This window comes from Periplaneta americana, chromosome 11, assembly GCF_040183065.1.
Source record: "Periplaneta americana isolate PAMFEO1 chromosome 11, P.americana_PAMFEO1_priV1, whole genome shotgun sequence".
Taxonomy (NCBI): domain Eukaryota; kingdom Metazoa; phylum Arthropoda; class Insecta; order Blattodea; family Blattidae; genus Periplaneta; species Periplaneta americana.
The window spans coordinates 118,830,775-118,847,371 of NC_091127.1; the positions used below are offsets into that span (position 1 = coordinate 118,830,775).

General features: G+C 33.0%; 1 protein-coding gene across 2 annotated transcripts in view; it reads right to left on the reverse strand.

Annotated features, from left to right (window-relative positions):
* Nucleotides 1-16,597, reverse strand: part of LOC138709284 (uncharacterized) — a 43,248-nt gene that overhangs the window by 16,872 nt on the left and 9,779 nt on the right. Inside the window, exons 3-5 of one of the 2 annotated variants that reach the window (XM_069839940.1) lie at nt 12,448-12,689; nt 4,821-5,027; nt 3,437-3,594 (exon numbers count right to left, since the gene is read on the reverse strand). In XM_069839940.1, coding sequence (XP_069696041.1) covers nt 3,437-3,594; nt 4,821-5,027; nt 12,448-12,689 — 607 coding nt within the window. Of the gene's footprint in view, nt 1-3,409; nt 3,595-4,820; nt 5,028-12,447; nt 12,690-16,597 lie in introns of both variants that reach the window. The other variant, XM_069839939.1, reaches the window with a different exon arrangement.

The following is a 16,597-nucleotide window of genomic DNA, read 5'->3' on the forward strand; positions in this document are numbered from 1 at the left end:
GGGCCTATTTTTTATTCACCTTGACATATTTTCGTATTTGAGTTAAACTGTCAGTGAAAACGATTAAACAATAACACAATAAGATAGAACCATTCATAACTGACAATAAACAATATTTTTATATAAATCCCACAAGGATTACTAACATATACATTTACTAGGTTCATGTGTTTATTAATAATTAATTAACAGAACATTCTAAATAAGTAACACAAATCATATTTCACATTATGGGTAAACATTTTCTCAGTATATGCACAGTTGCCAAGAGAAATGTTGCTTGCAGTTCTATAATGTAGCATTTCTTGGAAATATCTTTCATATTATGAAGATGAAGATGATGATCAATCAATCTTCTTAATATATCCAGCTCTTTGCTGACAACATAAAGTCCACTGTAGTCTATTCAGTTGTTTTTCAAGAGAAATGAGGGATATGAAGATGATGATAGTGATGATGAAAATCATATTACAATTTTTATTACGACTAAAATAGTAGTTATTATCATTGTTATCAGCTGAATTGTGTTTCCAGAAACCTGTTTGTGATTATGTATTCAGTCTCTTTTTTTTTATTACATATATATATATTTTTATTATTATTATTTTAAAGTTAATACTGATCGTGTATCTGTATTCAATATATATATTTTTATTATTATTATTTTTAAGTTAATACTGATTGTGTATATGTATTCAATCTCTTTTTTTTTTTTTTTACTTTATTATGTTTATTATTATTTTTAAGTTAATATTTGTATACAGGTATGTATTTTTCTGTATGTGATTTGATCCTGGTTGAGTGGAAGAGAAGGCCTCATGGTCTTAACTCTGCCAGGAAAAATAAAACTATTATTATTATATACGCAACTGAAGAAACATCTCTCTTGAGAAATTGTGAATATACTAAGAAATTGTCTAATGTGAAATAAAATTTAAATTATTTATTCAGGATTGACTGTAAATACAGTAAAATATCATTTTAATATTCCCGTTTTTAGGAATAATCTGTTAAGTCCCAACTAAATTACTATAACAGTAATGTAATCAATTCCCGCCTTTAAAGAAACCTGATTTGTGAAAAATTCTGCTTTTAAGGAATACTTTTCAAGTGGATTTTGTGATAATGAAGTCCGAAATATTGACGACTCGACTTTCAATAATCAATAATACCAGGATATACGATAGCACATCTCAGTCAATAGTAATACAGCACCATACAGGGATGTTATTCTTTATAGTTCTTTATGGTCTTGCTTTGCATTGCTTCCACAGAGTAGTTGCTTTGCTTGCTTTGTTCTCGCGAGTTATGTGGATCCTGTTCCCAAGTTTCTTTTGTTAGTTTATGCATCATTATTAATGGCGACTAAATGGAAGAAATTAACTAATGGACAGACAGTGAAAATAATAAGGATATCAAAGGTAATCCTCAAAAAACACTATCACATATGGAAAAAAAAAATGCTTTGCCAATTACTTCATTATGGGGAATAATGAAGAAAAAATAAATAAGTTATCACTGCCAAGTTTCGGTATAGTTCGTGCTGTTGAGCATTGCTATTTTTAAGTAAGAATCGACTAATATCTATACTGGACGAAGATTGAAAACCAACTGACTCTACACACCCCTTCGTACGATATTCTCACGACTGAGGCTTGGGATTTCACAGAAAAAAAAATGTTGCCATGACTTAATAATAAGTGTGAGACGCATGCAAGCACACACACACGAGAAAGCTTTTACTGAAAGGAATTTATGTAAATAGAGCAGCAACAGTAAAAACTACATGCCATGTGCCATGATAGAAGAATAAGAATGCTACATGTGCAAGAGATTAATAAGGAAGAATAAAAAGAAAGTAAAAAAAAAGTTAATTGAGAAGAGTATTATGCAGTAAGTGATTCATATTAATATAAATACATAATATTCATAATTACTTTTTAAGAGCAAATAAAAGCAGATAGATTTAGCAAAGCATAAAAATGACTGGTTCTATTCTAATGCCTCCAGTTATGTTAACCTAACACCTTTCTGTAATTCTGCTAGTCTGACAGAGTCAAATTACATTTCTAAGGTGAGGCTAGGGTTACCATCCATCTGGCAAAAGGAGGACATGTCCTCTTTTTTAATCATTTTATCCTGTCTGGTAGGCATTTTAAAAATTCGAAATGTCCAGCATTTCGCATTTCAATTAGAATTAATATGAATGTTGAATAATGTGCGATATTATGCATAGAATATCTAAATAAATGGTGAAAACCTATGAAAGAATTTAACTGCTTTCAATGGTTGAAGCTGGAGCACATAAAAAAACATAAAATATGATGACCTATTGACATGCATTGAATTCTTAGACTCTAAAAATGTCGCTATTCATGATTCTAAGCTATTTTATCAATTTTATTCTGCAATGTACAAAGATATGCCAATCAAGTTAATTCTGACAAAGATTTAAGTTTAGATAAACAATGGTGCAAATTCTTCAATTCCAATAGTTCTGCAAGCACTGAAACTTTCTCAGAACTCGTCAATTCTATTTATTTATCTATCCCAAGTCACAATGGAAGTACTGAGACAGTATTTTCCCTAATATCTGCTCAATGGACAAAAGAACGAAATCGCATGCTAACGGAGACAGTCAGAGGTATCATCATGGTGAAATATAATTTCAAGGACATGTCCTGTGAACAGTTCCATAGTTATTTGTTACTAGATAGAAGTTTGTTTCTTCAGGCTCTTGTGCACGAAGTGGGCTCCACCAATAAGTAGGATACAGATGTAATACTGATCCAGCAACTAGTGAGAAAACTGACTAAGGTGAGCCATTGTTTTTATCTTTAATTTTGTTCATACTAATTTTTAAAAAGTCCTCCTTTTTTCAGCAGTGTCCTCTTATTTTAGATTTCATGTCGTCCTATAGAATTTATTCTCATGGTAACCCTAGGTGAGGCACCAGTAAGGTAAAATTAATTAACCTGAAGACAAATCATAGGTGAGAATGAGTAGCAGGATTAAATTTTCCTGTGAGTGAGAAATAATTGGTAAATTTTGCCTGGTGCCTTCTCATTCTACAACACAGTTCTTGTATAGAGGTCTACCCTACAAAATCCCGAACTTTACTTCTCTTTCAATGAACCTCAGTTCAGTGACTCACTACACCACCGAGAATGACACCAATCTTTAAAAATTTTCCAAAATGAAAATGCAATTTCAATTAAAGCTATGCAAGGGAACTGAATTTGAAACTATTAAACTAGGTAGGCCCTATTTGTAATAAACAAACTGAAATAATGACAGACTTTTACAATAAAACTTCTGAATTGACGAATATTCCAATATGGAGCACAGATAATTTATGTTAACAGCTGAGGCATGCAAAGATTCCCAGGTTAGCTGTGAAGCGTCTCACCAGGTTGTATCTGCTAGCTAGGGCTACCTCAGAATTCCGTGTGTCTCCTTCCACAGGCTGGAAAACACACAGTATCGTCCATGTGGGAACTAGAAACTTGGCAATCATGAACACAGCTATGATGAGTGAGTAGAAGAACTGGGTGTGAGCAAACAAAGCACTACAGCCGTCCTTCTCTGTTCCCACTGCAACAGACAAGCACTATGTTATTCATATAACTCCACACAGGCATTCAATGAATATCTTCCACAATGAGCAACAGTTTGTAATAATACAGCCATCATTCTCTGTGCAGAAGAAAAAAATATAAAAGAACAGAGAAAGTAGGAGGGAACAAAGGAAAAACAGAAGAGTAGGATATGAATCGAAGAGACAAAAGAAGAAATAGGAATGAAGAGGATGAGCATAAGAAAATTAAGATAAATAGCAGAAGAAGAGAAAACGGAGAGAAGAACTGAGAAAGAACAAAAGATGTGATGTGGGGAAGGAGAATAGGAGAGAGACAAAAGAAAGAGAAAAAGAAGAAAAAATATGAAGGAAGAAGAATAAGAGGTGATCATAAGATGGTATAATATAGGCCTATAAGAAAGAGTACAAATCATTGCATGTATCACTGGAAATTGAAATTATGATTTATTTAACGATGCTCGCAACTGCAGAGGTTATATCAGCGTCACCAGTGTGCCAGAATTTTGTCCCGCACGAGTTCTTTTACATGGCAGTAAATCTACTGACACGGGCCTGTCACATTTAAACACACTTAAATGTCATCGACCTAGGCTGGGATCGAACCTGCAACCTCGAGCATAGAAGGCCAGCACTATACCAATTACGCTACCAACGCCGACTGTATCACTGGATTAGAAACAATGTACACAATCTACTCTATGCATAACAAGTGTTCTATACAAACAAATTCCTTATCAAAAAAGGGCACAACAATCAAATTACAAATTCATGTTTATTATTTTGTTTCATTCCTCAAAACTAGTAACTGAGAAAACCAACCAACAAAAAGTACATGAAAAATTAATTCATGAGAGTGTAAATAAGCAATGGAATATTTTATTAAACAATAACAATTTAATTCCTGAATGTCCACCAATAAAGGCTGTCGCACTTTTTCGATTATATACATGATATGATTGTTTGGCTGCCCATCTATATAAAATAAATATTTTTCCTATTCCTGACTGTTTATTCTGTAAAGAAGATAACACTATAATGGGTAAGACACATCTCAAGAACTGTAAAATTTAACAGGTACAGATATGTCATTATGATACTGGGAAGCAAGAAAGCAAATGAAAGAACTCCAAAACACCGAGCATTAGCAACCAACCAGCAAAAGTTTCAGAAACACATTTTAAACCAATGACTCTCTGGGGAAAGAAACATGTAGCACACTTACCGAATCTCGCTACTGCATCAAATGCTACTGCAAGAAGAGCTGAGAATTCGTACACTATGATAACACAATACAAGTCTCTTCTCTGAGAACTTTTGAAGGAGGCCAGAGACGAGATTCCTTCTGTCCTATGTGTCACATAGATGGCAGCAATTGTAAATAGTTGAACTATTGAAAAGTCGGCTAAAGACAGCATGAACCAATATGGACCTGTAAGAAATGTATCCACATGTGATTACAATTATATCAAATTATATATATATATATATATATATATATATATATATATATATATATATATATATTTTGGTATAGTTTGAACAAAATATTTTGCGCCACTCTTAAGAGTATGCATTTTCATAATTTTTGTTGTCAATAGATTTTACTCTTTTCGAACAGCTTTTCATTGTCAAACTACCTAATTTCCTAGTGTTATCTAATCCAAAATAGAGTTACTATTTCCAATTATTCTCTCTGCTCTCTTTTGTGTCAGTGTCTGGGGCTCTTTTAAAAATAAGTTACGTAAATATTATTAATAAATACAGATCTTAATCGAAATATAAAACTCCTTCAACAATCATTACTGAGTGATAATTACACCAGGAACTGTCACCTACTGTAGTATTTTGAGTACAAACTCGGCCTAGGAATATTAAAATCAACAGCATGGCTTCCTTTGGAAGGAAATTAAATATCAATTTTTGTAGATTTACGCCACTAAAAAAAATGTCCCTGAATGAGAAGGTTCCAGGAAAAAAATTGGTCTGAAATTTCTCGTCCAAATACAAATGTAGAGATAGCACAATGAACCTGTAACAGCCACCAAAGTGCATGTGGGCTTGTTCCACTGTCCGCTTATAATCCACACTATCCTTTCAGTAGGCTATATACTTTGTCTCACATCACCTAATTCTTTGTTCAGGAGAATACTATACATTGAACAAACATGTGTTGACGCCCACTCCTAGAATTACTTCGCTTATGTATCTCATACAACTTGGTCTTCTGAAGAAAGTAGTGTAATAATGTGGTTTTCTGTTCATACAGCACTGTTGATAAACTTTAAACTTCAAATAAATTATAGAGTTATGACAGAAGAGTGGAGAGTAACTCATGCCCAAGCATGAAAAGCCAGTGCTCGCATGGTTGGCTAATGGTACATCCTTAAATCTTCTACCAAAACCAAATTCGCTATGGATTCACATGAATTGGTTTACACACTTCATATGATAATCAGGTTGTTTACTGACAGGAGCAGAAATAACAAATTATATAAAATAGCCTCTCACATAAAAGACTCTCACTTTGAGAGAGGAACAGAGATTAAGGGTGTCTGAGAATAATGTTCTTAAGAAAATATTTGGGGCTAAAAGGGATGAAGTTACAGGAGGTTGGAGAAAGTTACACAACGCAAAACTGCATGCATTGTATTCTTCACCTGACATAATTAGGAACATTAAATCCAGACGTTTGAGATGGGCAGGGCATGTAGCATTGGGAGGCCGGAGGGAAAAATACCTTTGGGGAGGCTGAGACGTAGATGTAAGGATAATATTAAAATGAATTTGAGGGAGTTGGGATATGATAGAGACTGGATTCATCTTGCACAGGATAGGGACCAATGGCGGGCTTATGTGAGGGCGGCAATGAACCTGCACGTTCCTTAACAGCCATTTGTAAGTATAAAATAGCCAGTAGCTACAGCTATATTCTATCATATAGGTAAAAATTCAGCACATATTTTCTCATTACAGTTCTTACATAGATCATTAATTTCTTGTTTTGCTGATGTTTAGGATTTCTTTTTTAGTAGTGATTACCAAGCTCAAGTTAAACTCCTCTCTATTGAGAGAAAGCAGTAGCAACTGAAGCAACAACAGCAAGAATATTAGTACCGTATTTTATTTCATAATGTTTTCAACTGCAGCAGTTAATCATTGTCGAAATTCAACGTGGGTAAGAAATAGTGGACAAATTTTTATCCAAAGCCCTGTATTAGAGATGGATTTTTACAAGCATTAAATTCATGACATAAAACCCACATCTTTCTTTCTCTCACGGAGAACGGCATGCTAAAGATGTTATCACCCTTTAAAATTCATCATCAGTCATCGCTGTAGTTCAGTTGACTGAGGCACTTGCATGCTAATCCGGAGTTGCGTCCTGTGTGGGCTTGATTCCTGCATGAGTTAATTATCTACTTGGATTTTTCCGAGGTTTTCCGCAAATGACAGGTAATCTATGGCGAATCCTCGACCTTATCGCGACAAATATCATTTCGTTATCACCAATCCCATCGATGCCAAATACCTAGTAGTTGATACAGTGTCATTAAATAACCATATAAAAAAATCCATTACTCTGAGCCAAGTTTGAACCTGCGAATTTTCGACTTACAGGTTAGCACTGTTATCACAGAATGGTCGGTCTAGAAGGCAAGTAACTGTGACTTCTGAGTGTTCAACTCATATACGAGAGCTCTTCACTGTAACTAACAAAACCTCGCTCTCTGTTCAGAATTACATTCAGCTTCCTTAACCTTTGACTAACTGGCATGATAGGAAACTATAATTGCCTAGCATTTCCGTCTGGTTCAATGGTGTTGAATCTTGCATAACAAGGTAGTACAAGGCCTTATTTTCAAAGCTGGAAAATACTTCAAGTAAAAATCGAAGTTCAGACGAAAGCGTTAAACGAGGCTGAAGTCCTTCATCAGTATTATTTAATATACATATACAGTGAAATAAAATTATTAAACACTAGAATGAAGAAACGAGACATGAAATAGGTTTAAGGACTAGAATTATTTGGGAATAGTATTATATACTGATCATGAGGCATAAAATTAAGAGACTAAGTTGAAAGGAATATTTTTAAATTAAATTATATGCAGTACAGGAAATACAATTTTACAACATAACAGCTATCCAAGGAAAACACCAAATATTGTAAAAAATATTAGAAAATTAAATAACTGAACGAGTTAGAAATAAACTACCTACATTGTGATATCTCGTTTGATTAAAACAATAATTTAACAAATCAAACAACAAAGTTCTGAAGAACTTTCAGATCACTGCAACAAGCGGACGCAAAAAAAAAAACTGTTACAAAGATAATTTTTTTATCCATAACTGTAATCTAAACTGGTCTTTTTTTCACCATCTTTGGCAACCTAAACAATGGCTTTATTCACAGCAGTTACTTAAAAGTTTTTAATTCACAGTAAATTAGTGAATTAAATTTTTTTTAAATCACTCTCTTCATGACAACCAACACATTAGCAACAATAAAATCCATACATTCATTTATTTACAACTCTTTCACAAATAAAACATTACAAAGAAAAGGTTACAATTTAAAACTGCATTTAGATACCAGTAATGAATAATAGTAATTTATAGCATAAGAGAGTAAAATTAGACTTTATGCGTGAGTAAAAATTTAGTGCCCGAAGCAAAGCCGAGGGTGGTAATTTCCACAAGCACATAAAAACGTGTTTACTCTCGTGTACTATACAATATTTTATCCATTGCTGGTATCTAAATTTAATTATTGGCATCTACATTCAATTTTAAATTGTATGCCTTTTCTTTGTAATGATTTGCTTGTGAAGAAGTTAGAAATGAATTCACAGTAGTGAATTACTGACAATGTCCTCTTCTGTAACCTCATTTTCAACAGTCACTGCACTGTCGATATAAGTGAAATCTTTTGGTTTCACGTCTGTAGGTGTGTTATTCTTCTCACATATCTGTCCCCAGAGTTCTGGGTCCAACTCTTCAATCTCATTGGCAGGCACTGCTTTTTCTTCTTCAATCACTGACAAAATTCCGGACTTCCAGCAGTAATTCATCATTATCGTTGAGGGCAAGCTGAAGTGAACACTTTCATGGCTTCTAAAATTGATATGTTGGTGTTACCATATGTATCATGTATTATTTTCGTTGTGAAATTTTCGTTATGTTGACGTTCGTACAATTGAAATAATTTAACGTGGAACCTTATGCAAGTAAGGAACGGGAATACAATTTTTTTCGTTATACTGACGAATTCGTTAAAATGGCGTTTGTTAAAACGACATTTGACTGTAACTAGAGTCATAATTATTTTACAATAGACGAAACCATTAAAAGCCCAGATTAGGTTGAATAATGTTGGGATTTAAACTCGGGATCTCCTGAATGCAAGTCCAGTGTCTTATTACTGAACCACTTCACTTGGTCTATAAAAAAAATTTAATGAATCTTGTTCCGTCACTTATATGGTCTCCTTTCACGTGGTAAATATGACGTGGTTTTTATGGGGCCAAGTAGATATTCATAACTCTGGTGAACGACATGGGAAAGACATTGAAGTGGTAATAATAATGACGACGACGATGATAGACAAACAGATGTGTTCAAATGCTAGAGACAATAATTTCACTAAATACAAATCGGAAAAAAAAAAAAAAAAAACAATAAGTAAACAGAACTGGCATAAGATGTAGAAATCAAAATAAGCAAACAACCATCCCATCATTTTCTTCACAATGAGAAATATGTCATACTTTATTTCTTAGGAAAATTTTAATTTTGGGTTGCTACTAAATTGTTAACTTTTTTTTTTCTCTCCCTGAATAGTACATGTGTATATATATATATATATGTATGTATGTGCACTTGATGAAAATCCGTGTACGTATTGCATTTGCAGATATAATAATAATAATAATAATAATAATAATAATAATAATAATAATAATAATAATAATAATAATGAATACCAGCACAAATTTCTCTGTAACAGTCGTCTTCACGAACATTATTATTATTATTATTATTATTATTATTATTATTATTATTATTTTATTGTTATTGTTATTATTATTATTATTATTATTATTATTCCGAAGTTACAAAACAAACTAATGAGTAATGACCTTGAGTACTTGAGTACACAATAGCATTAGCAATAAAACTGGGAGAAGCCTCATCTACGTAACAAAAAATTTTCTGAAAAAAAAAAAAAAAAATACATTTTACTAAATCATGTTCTCAAGAGCGAAAAATAACGAAAACTTTTGGTCGTCGGAAAACAGCCTTTCATTCTTACCCAATTAATCTCCAGTTGAGTCTGCAAACATGTAAAAGGAAAATAAGAGCAAAAAGGAAGTAAGTTACAGAGACCAAAGAGATGAAACAATCTTGTTGTTCCGGATTCTCCTATGTGTAAACATATTGCTTCATCTGAAGAAAATGAATGACGGCAATTGGATTCATGTTTACATGACATCAATTGATAACCTGCAACCTCTGAAAGCCATGAAATGCAATCAGCATTCAAGTAAGACTATTTTCCGCTGATATTCAATAAAAAATCATAATACTGACTATGCAGAATTGGTAAAGCGAGATGAGGACTATTACAATACAAGGTCCATTTTATAACAAGTTTTTTTTAATAAAGAATCCATTTTTAATTCGCTTTATTTTACGACCCTTTATTAACTATGATGGGTATCTGGAACTCCTTATGTGTAATGTCACTTTTCCACTAAGCCATTTAATTAGCCAACCTGTATCTGACAACTCGAGACTTCAAATTATAACATATAACATACGTCTAATTGAGGCAATGAAAAATTTTGATCTAGTTTTTCATCGGGTGCTCAATTTTGCTGTAGATTCCAGATGGTTTAGTTCAGTATATTTTTAATATTCAATGTATGCATAAGACTTATCCTAGAGGCTCCATTGGTATTCCTCATAGAGTAATTTCTTGAATCTGCAGTCAACTAATCAGTGGCCACACAATAGTGGAATTGTAATTCAACACGTCTATTTCATTTTACGAAGATGAAATGAAATAATGCTAAGGGAAACAGAAGTACTTCAAAAAATCCTACTCCAACACCGCCTGCTCTAGAACAATGGTAATTTAAAAACATGGGTATCTGAATTCTGGTCTTTGGTAAAGAAAGACAGTTCCACTAAGGGTACAACTCAATTTTAAATATTCTGACAGTTTAATAGTTCTTTCTTAAGAGTCACCAAGTGTTATAAGATTCCTAATACACACGTCATTCGAAAATTAGTGGAAACACTGCTCCCCTAGTAGTTACTAATGTAAGTTTGTAGTATGAGATGGACTGATGCCTGATAAGTCTTATCTACAAGTTTTAATTGTAATAAATGTATGTTATCTGTTCCGTCTATAACTTATCTTTTTACTGTTTAATAACAAGTTAACACATTTATGACATAACTGTGCAATGTAATTAGCGAAGAAGGGGGACAAATATTTTTGCCTTAAAAATAGTGGTCGTCAGCACTCGCTGAAATGTGCAAAGGGTAAGCAGTGCCGTCCCGTGTGCACCGTCGTGCAGCAGGAAGAGATAGAGAGCATACCCGCTAGCAGCTCCGAGTGCACCATGGTGCACTGCGTTTTCCGTGGGTAAGAGACGCTAGCCCCAGGGTGCTCTGTGCTGACGATCCCTGCTTTAAGGCATCTTCAAGTCCCAATACATAGGTTAATGTTATTTTTGAATACTCTTATATACCATCTGGTTTCTAATAGTATTCAAGTTTTACACATACAATTATTAGTTTTTATGACACTATCATGAGATTATAAGTTTTAAAAATGTTCTGGATACAAATCATTTATGTTATTTATTCAGGGTTTAACATCTAATAATTAAGTTGTAAACCATGATGAAAGACAATAAGTACTCAAAGTCTCTAGTTAAAATTTGAAATGAACAAAATTGATCATTTTTTGTTAAAAACGTATGTACAATTATTATTATTGACATGTAATGCATGAAGATAAATTTTACCAATGTTTGTTCCTTTAACATGACACAATGCAACTGTATTACAATAAGTAATGTCTTGTTTATGCATTGAATGTCAATAATAATAATAATAATAATAATAATAATAATAATAATAATAATAATAATAATAACAATAATTGTACATACATTTTTTACAACAAATGATCAATTTTGTTCGTTTGAGGACTGTTTTTGCAAAATTTGCTAACTGAAAAAACTAAATTTTACAGAGACAAAAAACTGAATGGAGACAAATAAGTTATAGGTGCAACCATCACACTTTGACACGCTATAATGAAGAGAAATAATTCAATTTTACTAAGATAACTTTAACATCGTGTAGAGGCCTGCTTTATGTTAACGAATCCACCAAAATCTCAATTTTGCAAATTTTTGCAGTTAGCAAGTTTTGGAAAAACGGTCCTCATTTTGTATTTTAACTAAGAGACTTTTGAGTACTTATTGTCTTTTGCCATGGTTTACAACTTAATTATTGGATGTTAAACCCTGAGTGAATAATATAAATAATTTGTATCCAGAACATTTTTAAAACTTGTAATCTCATGGTAATGTCATAAAAACTAATAGTTGTACGTGTAAAACTTGAATACTATTAGAAACCAGATATATATAAAAATAACAATAACCTTCCTGAATTAAAGTGTTGTCACTACTTTTAATAACCCTAAAATATGGTCCACTGTGAACTGATGTCCTGATAATAGGCTTTCCTGAATATGGATATTTAAAACACTCAAAAGATATTCTATAATGAACATTTTATTTCCAGACTCCAGTTTTACTTACGCATACATTCTGTCCAGGTTCCAGTCACGTCGACCATACCCATAAGTGCTACTGTAGTGCAGTATAAGATGTACAGACAAAGCACTGGGTTTATCAAATGCTGCACAATGTCTTCTCTGTGAAGAGTTCGCGCTGCTAACGACCAGTGCAGATGACAGATGATTGTGAATTGCAGGAGCTTCAGGAAGCATGCAGTGAAGTCCAGCTGTGGGTAGCGATTTCCCATCATGAAGCTGGCCCCACTAAACAAATAGAAAAACATTGGTCTATAGTTACTGTGATTGTCTTTGGATTCAAAGTAAAGTAAAACTTCATTTATACGTTTTTATGAAGGAAAAAACACATAGTGAGACAAACATATAACTGAAATGGCGTTTAATAACTTTTAGAATAGCATTTTTAATAACATTCATATGATTATTTAAAGAAAAAAAAAAAAAGAATAGTTATTTTGGCATACTTGTTTTTGTTTGAGCCTAAAGAATAAACCATATTCTCAAATTGTTATAAATGTTCCATAATTTTTTCAGTTACATCATGCAAACGTTTCACTGTTGTAAAGCAATAGCAGCATCATTAAAGAAAACAAGATTCATCGTCATCTTCCTTGTATAACTCATGCTGAATGCCTTTAACTCGGGGACTGTCATGGCTTCAATGACGATGACGTTTGTCACAACATCCACATAAGCCTAGTCATCAAATGAAGCCGATCTCCTAACTGTTCCCCTGATCAAAAACAGGAACACTGCTATCTTCATGGTCATCTTCAATGAACATGTAAAGAGCCAGAAACAAAGTTTGGGCCACTTGAATTTTGTTTCTGAGTCCATACATAGGCTTATTTCGCATTCTTACATTTCACAGCAAACCTAATTTCGAGCAAAATTGACGTTTCATACCTCCCAGGGTTTAAAATATGATTGTATGAATTTAAAAACGAATAAATTAAAAATGTATATCCAAAATAAATTGACATGAAAAGTATAGGAATTTTGCTAGAATCTCAGAAAAAAAAAACGAAAAAGCATGAAAAATGCATAAGTGTGAAATGTTTCAAAGAAATTTTACTATATCAGGATTCGATCCTTACCAATGAATTTTTTGAACAGAAACATTTTTAAATGCGGTTTCCATCAGATGATGAAATAAAGTAATTGGTATAGTAGATTTACTATGCATAAAAGATCCCTTATTCGTGAATGAAGATGAGAGTAAAATGTTAATTCCTGGCCTGCCATTACATCAATCTTAACCAGTGGCGATTCCTCCATGAAGGATATGAGGATGATCCTACAGTTAATTTCGTGCCTCTGAGGATAGAAAATATAATGCAAAAACATTTTAATTACAGATTTTGATTTTCAATGCATCCCGACATATTAATTTCCTTTAAGCTTCCACTTTCTGTTGTGAGTTATAGCCACTGCACAGCTCAGAAATAATTTCCGAGGAACAATCCAAATATCTTACAGCAAACGGTATTTCTAACAGTGAAGTTAGTGGACAGGGGAGGGTGTGGAGGGTATGGTTCCAGTTTAACCGCATTTGAGGATATGACCGCATATCCTAATACTTAGCATATGACTCTGTTTGGAGAAATAAATTATTACTAAAACTCCAGAAATTAGGTATCTCCAGCAATATGTTCAGATGGATATCAGAATTCCTTAGTCAAAGATTCATGGCCACTAAATTCAATAACTCACTTTCTAGTTACAGACAAACATATCGAGGTCTACCTCAGGGCGCTGTCCTCAGCACAACTTTATTCAATATTTATATAAATGACTTACCCTCCCTATTAGAGGAATCAAACATGAAAACAGCACTATTTGCAGATGATATAATTTTGTGGACTTCCGCATCTTACAGACATAGAGACAAAATTCAAAATACTGCTCTTAAAGGTCTAAATCAACTACATGAATGGAATACATCAAATTTGATGACATTTAATTTAAGCAAAAGTAACTACCAAATATTTTCACTCGGTAAAAAAGAAAGAGAATTCAATATCCAATACAATGGCCAACACCTTCCTAGGACTTATGAATCCAAATATCTTGGAGTTATTTTCGATAGTAAGTTAACATGGAGCAACCATTTGAAATACATTTCTGAAAAAGCTCGTAAAAGATTCTCCCTTCTAAAAAGACTAGCAGGAAAGAAATGGGGATGCTCTAGGAATACTTTGAACATTACATACAAAATGTTTATACAGCCCGTGCTGACATACTGTGGAGAAATTTTAATTACTTCACCTTTCATAAACGACACAGAATATGTTCAAAACCAAGCTCTCAGACTCATTACTGGTGGAATCAAAACAACGCCAATAGATTCTATGAGATTCCACACTAATATTAACAGCATCAAAATGACAATAGAAGAAAAAGCACTGATTCAATATGAAAAACTTATCAGATTACCAGGAAACAATTGGAATTCATACAGTCCTCTCTGTAGATTGAAAATTCAAAAAAGTTTCATATCCATGGTTCAAGAATTAAAACAGAAAATCAATATCACGAATTTAAAAGAAAACTTACAAATTAAACCAAACCCTTTAACTCTATTAAATATAGAATATAATCTAAATTTAACAGAAGAAATATTGAAATCAGAAGTAAACACTGAAATACTGAAACAATTGTCTTTAGAGACAATTAATATTAGGTACCCTCCACAAAACTGGCTTCATTTATACACCGACGGATCCTTGATCTCCAGAGAACAAGGTGCCGGTGCAGGTGTTACGTGCTGTCTCTTCTCCCTTTATAGATCTCTTGGATAAGGAACAACAAGTTTTGATGGTGAAATCATTGCAATAAGTGAATGTCTCAGGAATCTTCTATGCCATATCAATAAATTTAGGAATGCAGTTATATTGTCAGATTCCAAAGCAGCTATTCTATCAATCGTCTCTAAACACACACTTTCATCTCAAACAGCAGAAATAACTAAAATGCTCTCTCAATTAATATCACTCAATAAAAGAACTGTATTCCAATGGATACCATCCCATTGTGGAATCCTGGGAAACGAGAATGCGGATGCTTTAGCAAAGAAGGGCAGCACTGCTACTTACAGACCTGTTACTAAATCTACATATTACTCTGTGAAGAGATTTATTAAGTCTACATACTTAGACTTCAACAAACAAAATTTGATAACTCAATCCCAAGGGAAAAAATGGAACTCCCTGCATCAAAATCCACAGTTAATTCCCGATTTACCACGAAAATCGTCTGTAGCTGCATTTAGATTGGCAACAGGCCATGATTGTTTGGCCAGACACCTGCATAGAATTGGAATATATCAGTCCCCTAACTGCCCATTGTGCAACTCAAACCAAGAAATGGATTCGGAACACCTCAAAATCTGTGCTTCGGTGGCTGGTCATGATAATATCTTTGAAAAATATTGGAGTGCAAGAGGTCAAATGACTTTATTGTCAAACGCCTGGCATTAGAAAACAACAACATATCCTAATACTATGACCCTTCTTTCTGGGTGATGGAGACCCTGTCAAAGAATACAATAAGAAATTTCAAGTACTCTTATAGCCTCCTTAATTGCAGTTCATTGGTCATTTTAAAAGTATAATAAACGAAATAATAATTTAAAATGATATAAGCTTAATATAAGAAATAAAATGAATAAAAACAAAATTACATAAAAATAAATAAAATAAACTATAACAAATACACGAATTAACACGACTTTCAGATGACAGGACAGCCAAAAGAATATTTGAAATTGTATTTTATCATTTAGAAGAATTTAATGTAGTAAGAAATTAATTGCGCAAATATACGATGGAGCATCGGTAAATATCGGGCAGTACAATGGCTTAGGAGCCATCTTCGCAATTAAAATGGGGAGGAGAATCGAACTTCACTACTAATAAATTGCCAGTTCCAGAATGGTGAGTCAAATACTAACACAGACCTACTTGTATTGATTTGCATGCTCTATTATTATTATATTGCTATTATTACTACTGCCGGTACTAATATTATATTATTATTAATATTAGTTTCTGTCTTAGTCATCAGTCATCAATCTCATATCCTACATGCAAAAGATATCATGAGTCGCTACTGATCATAACATTAGTTAAGAAATTGTTATTGTGGAAGATTTC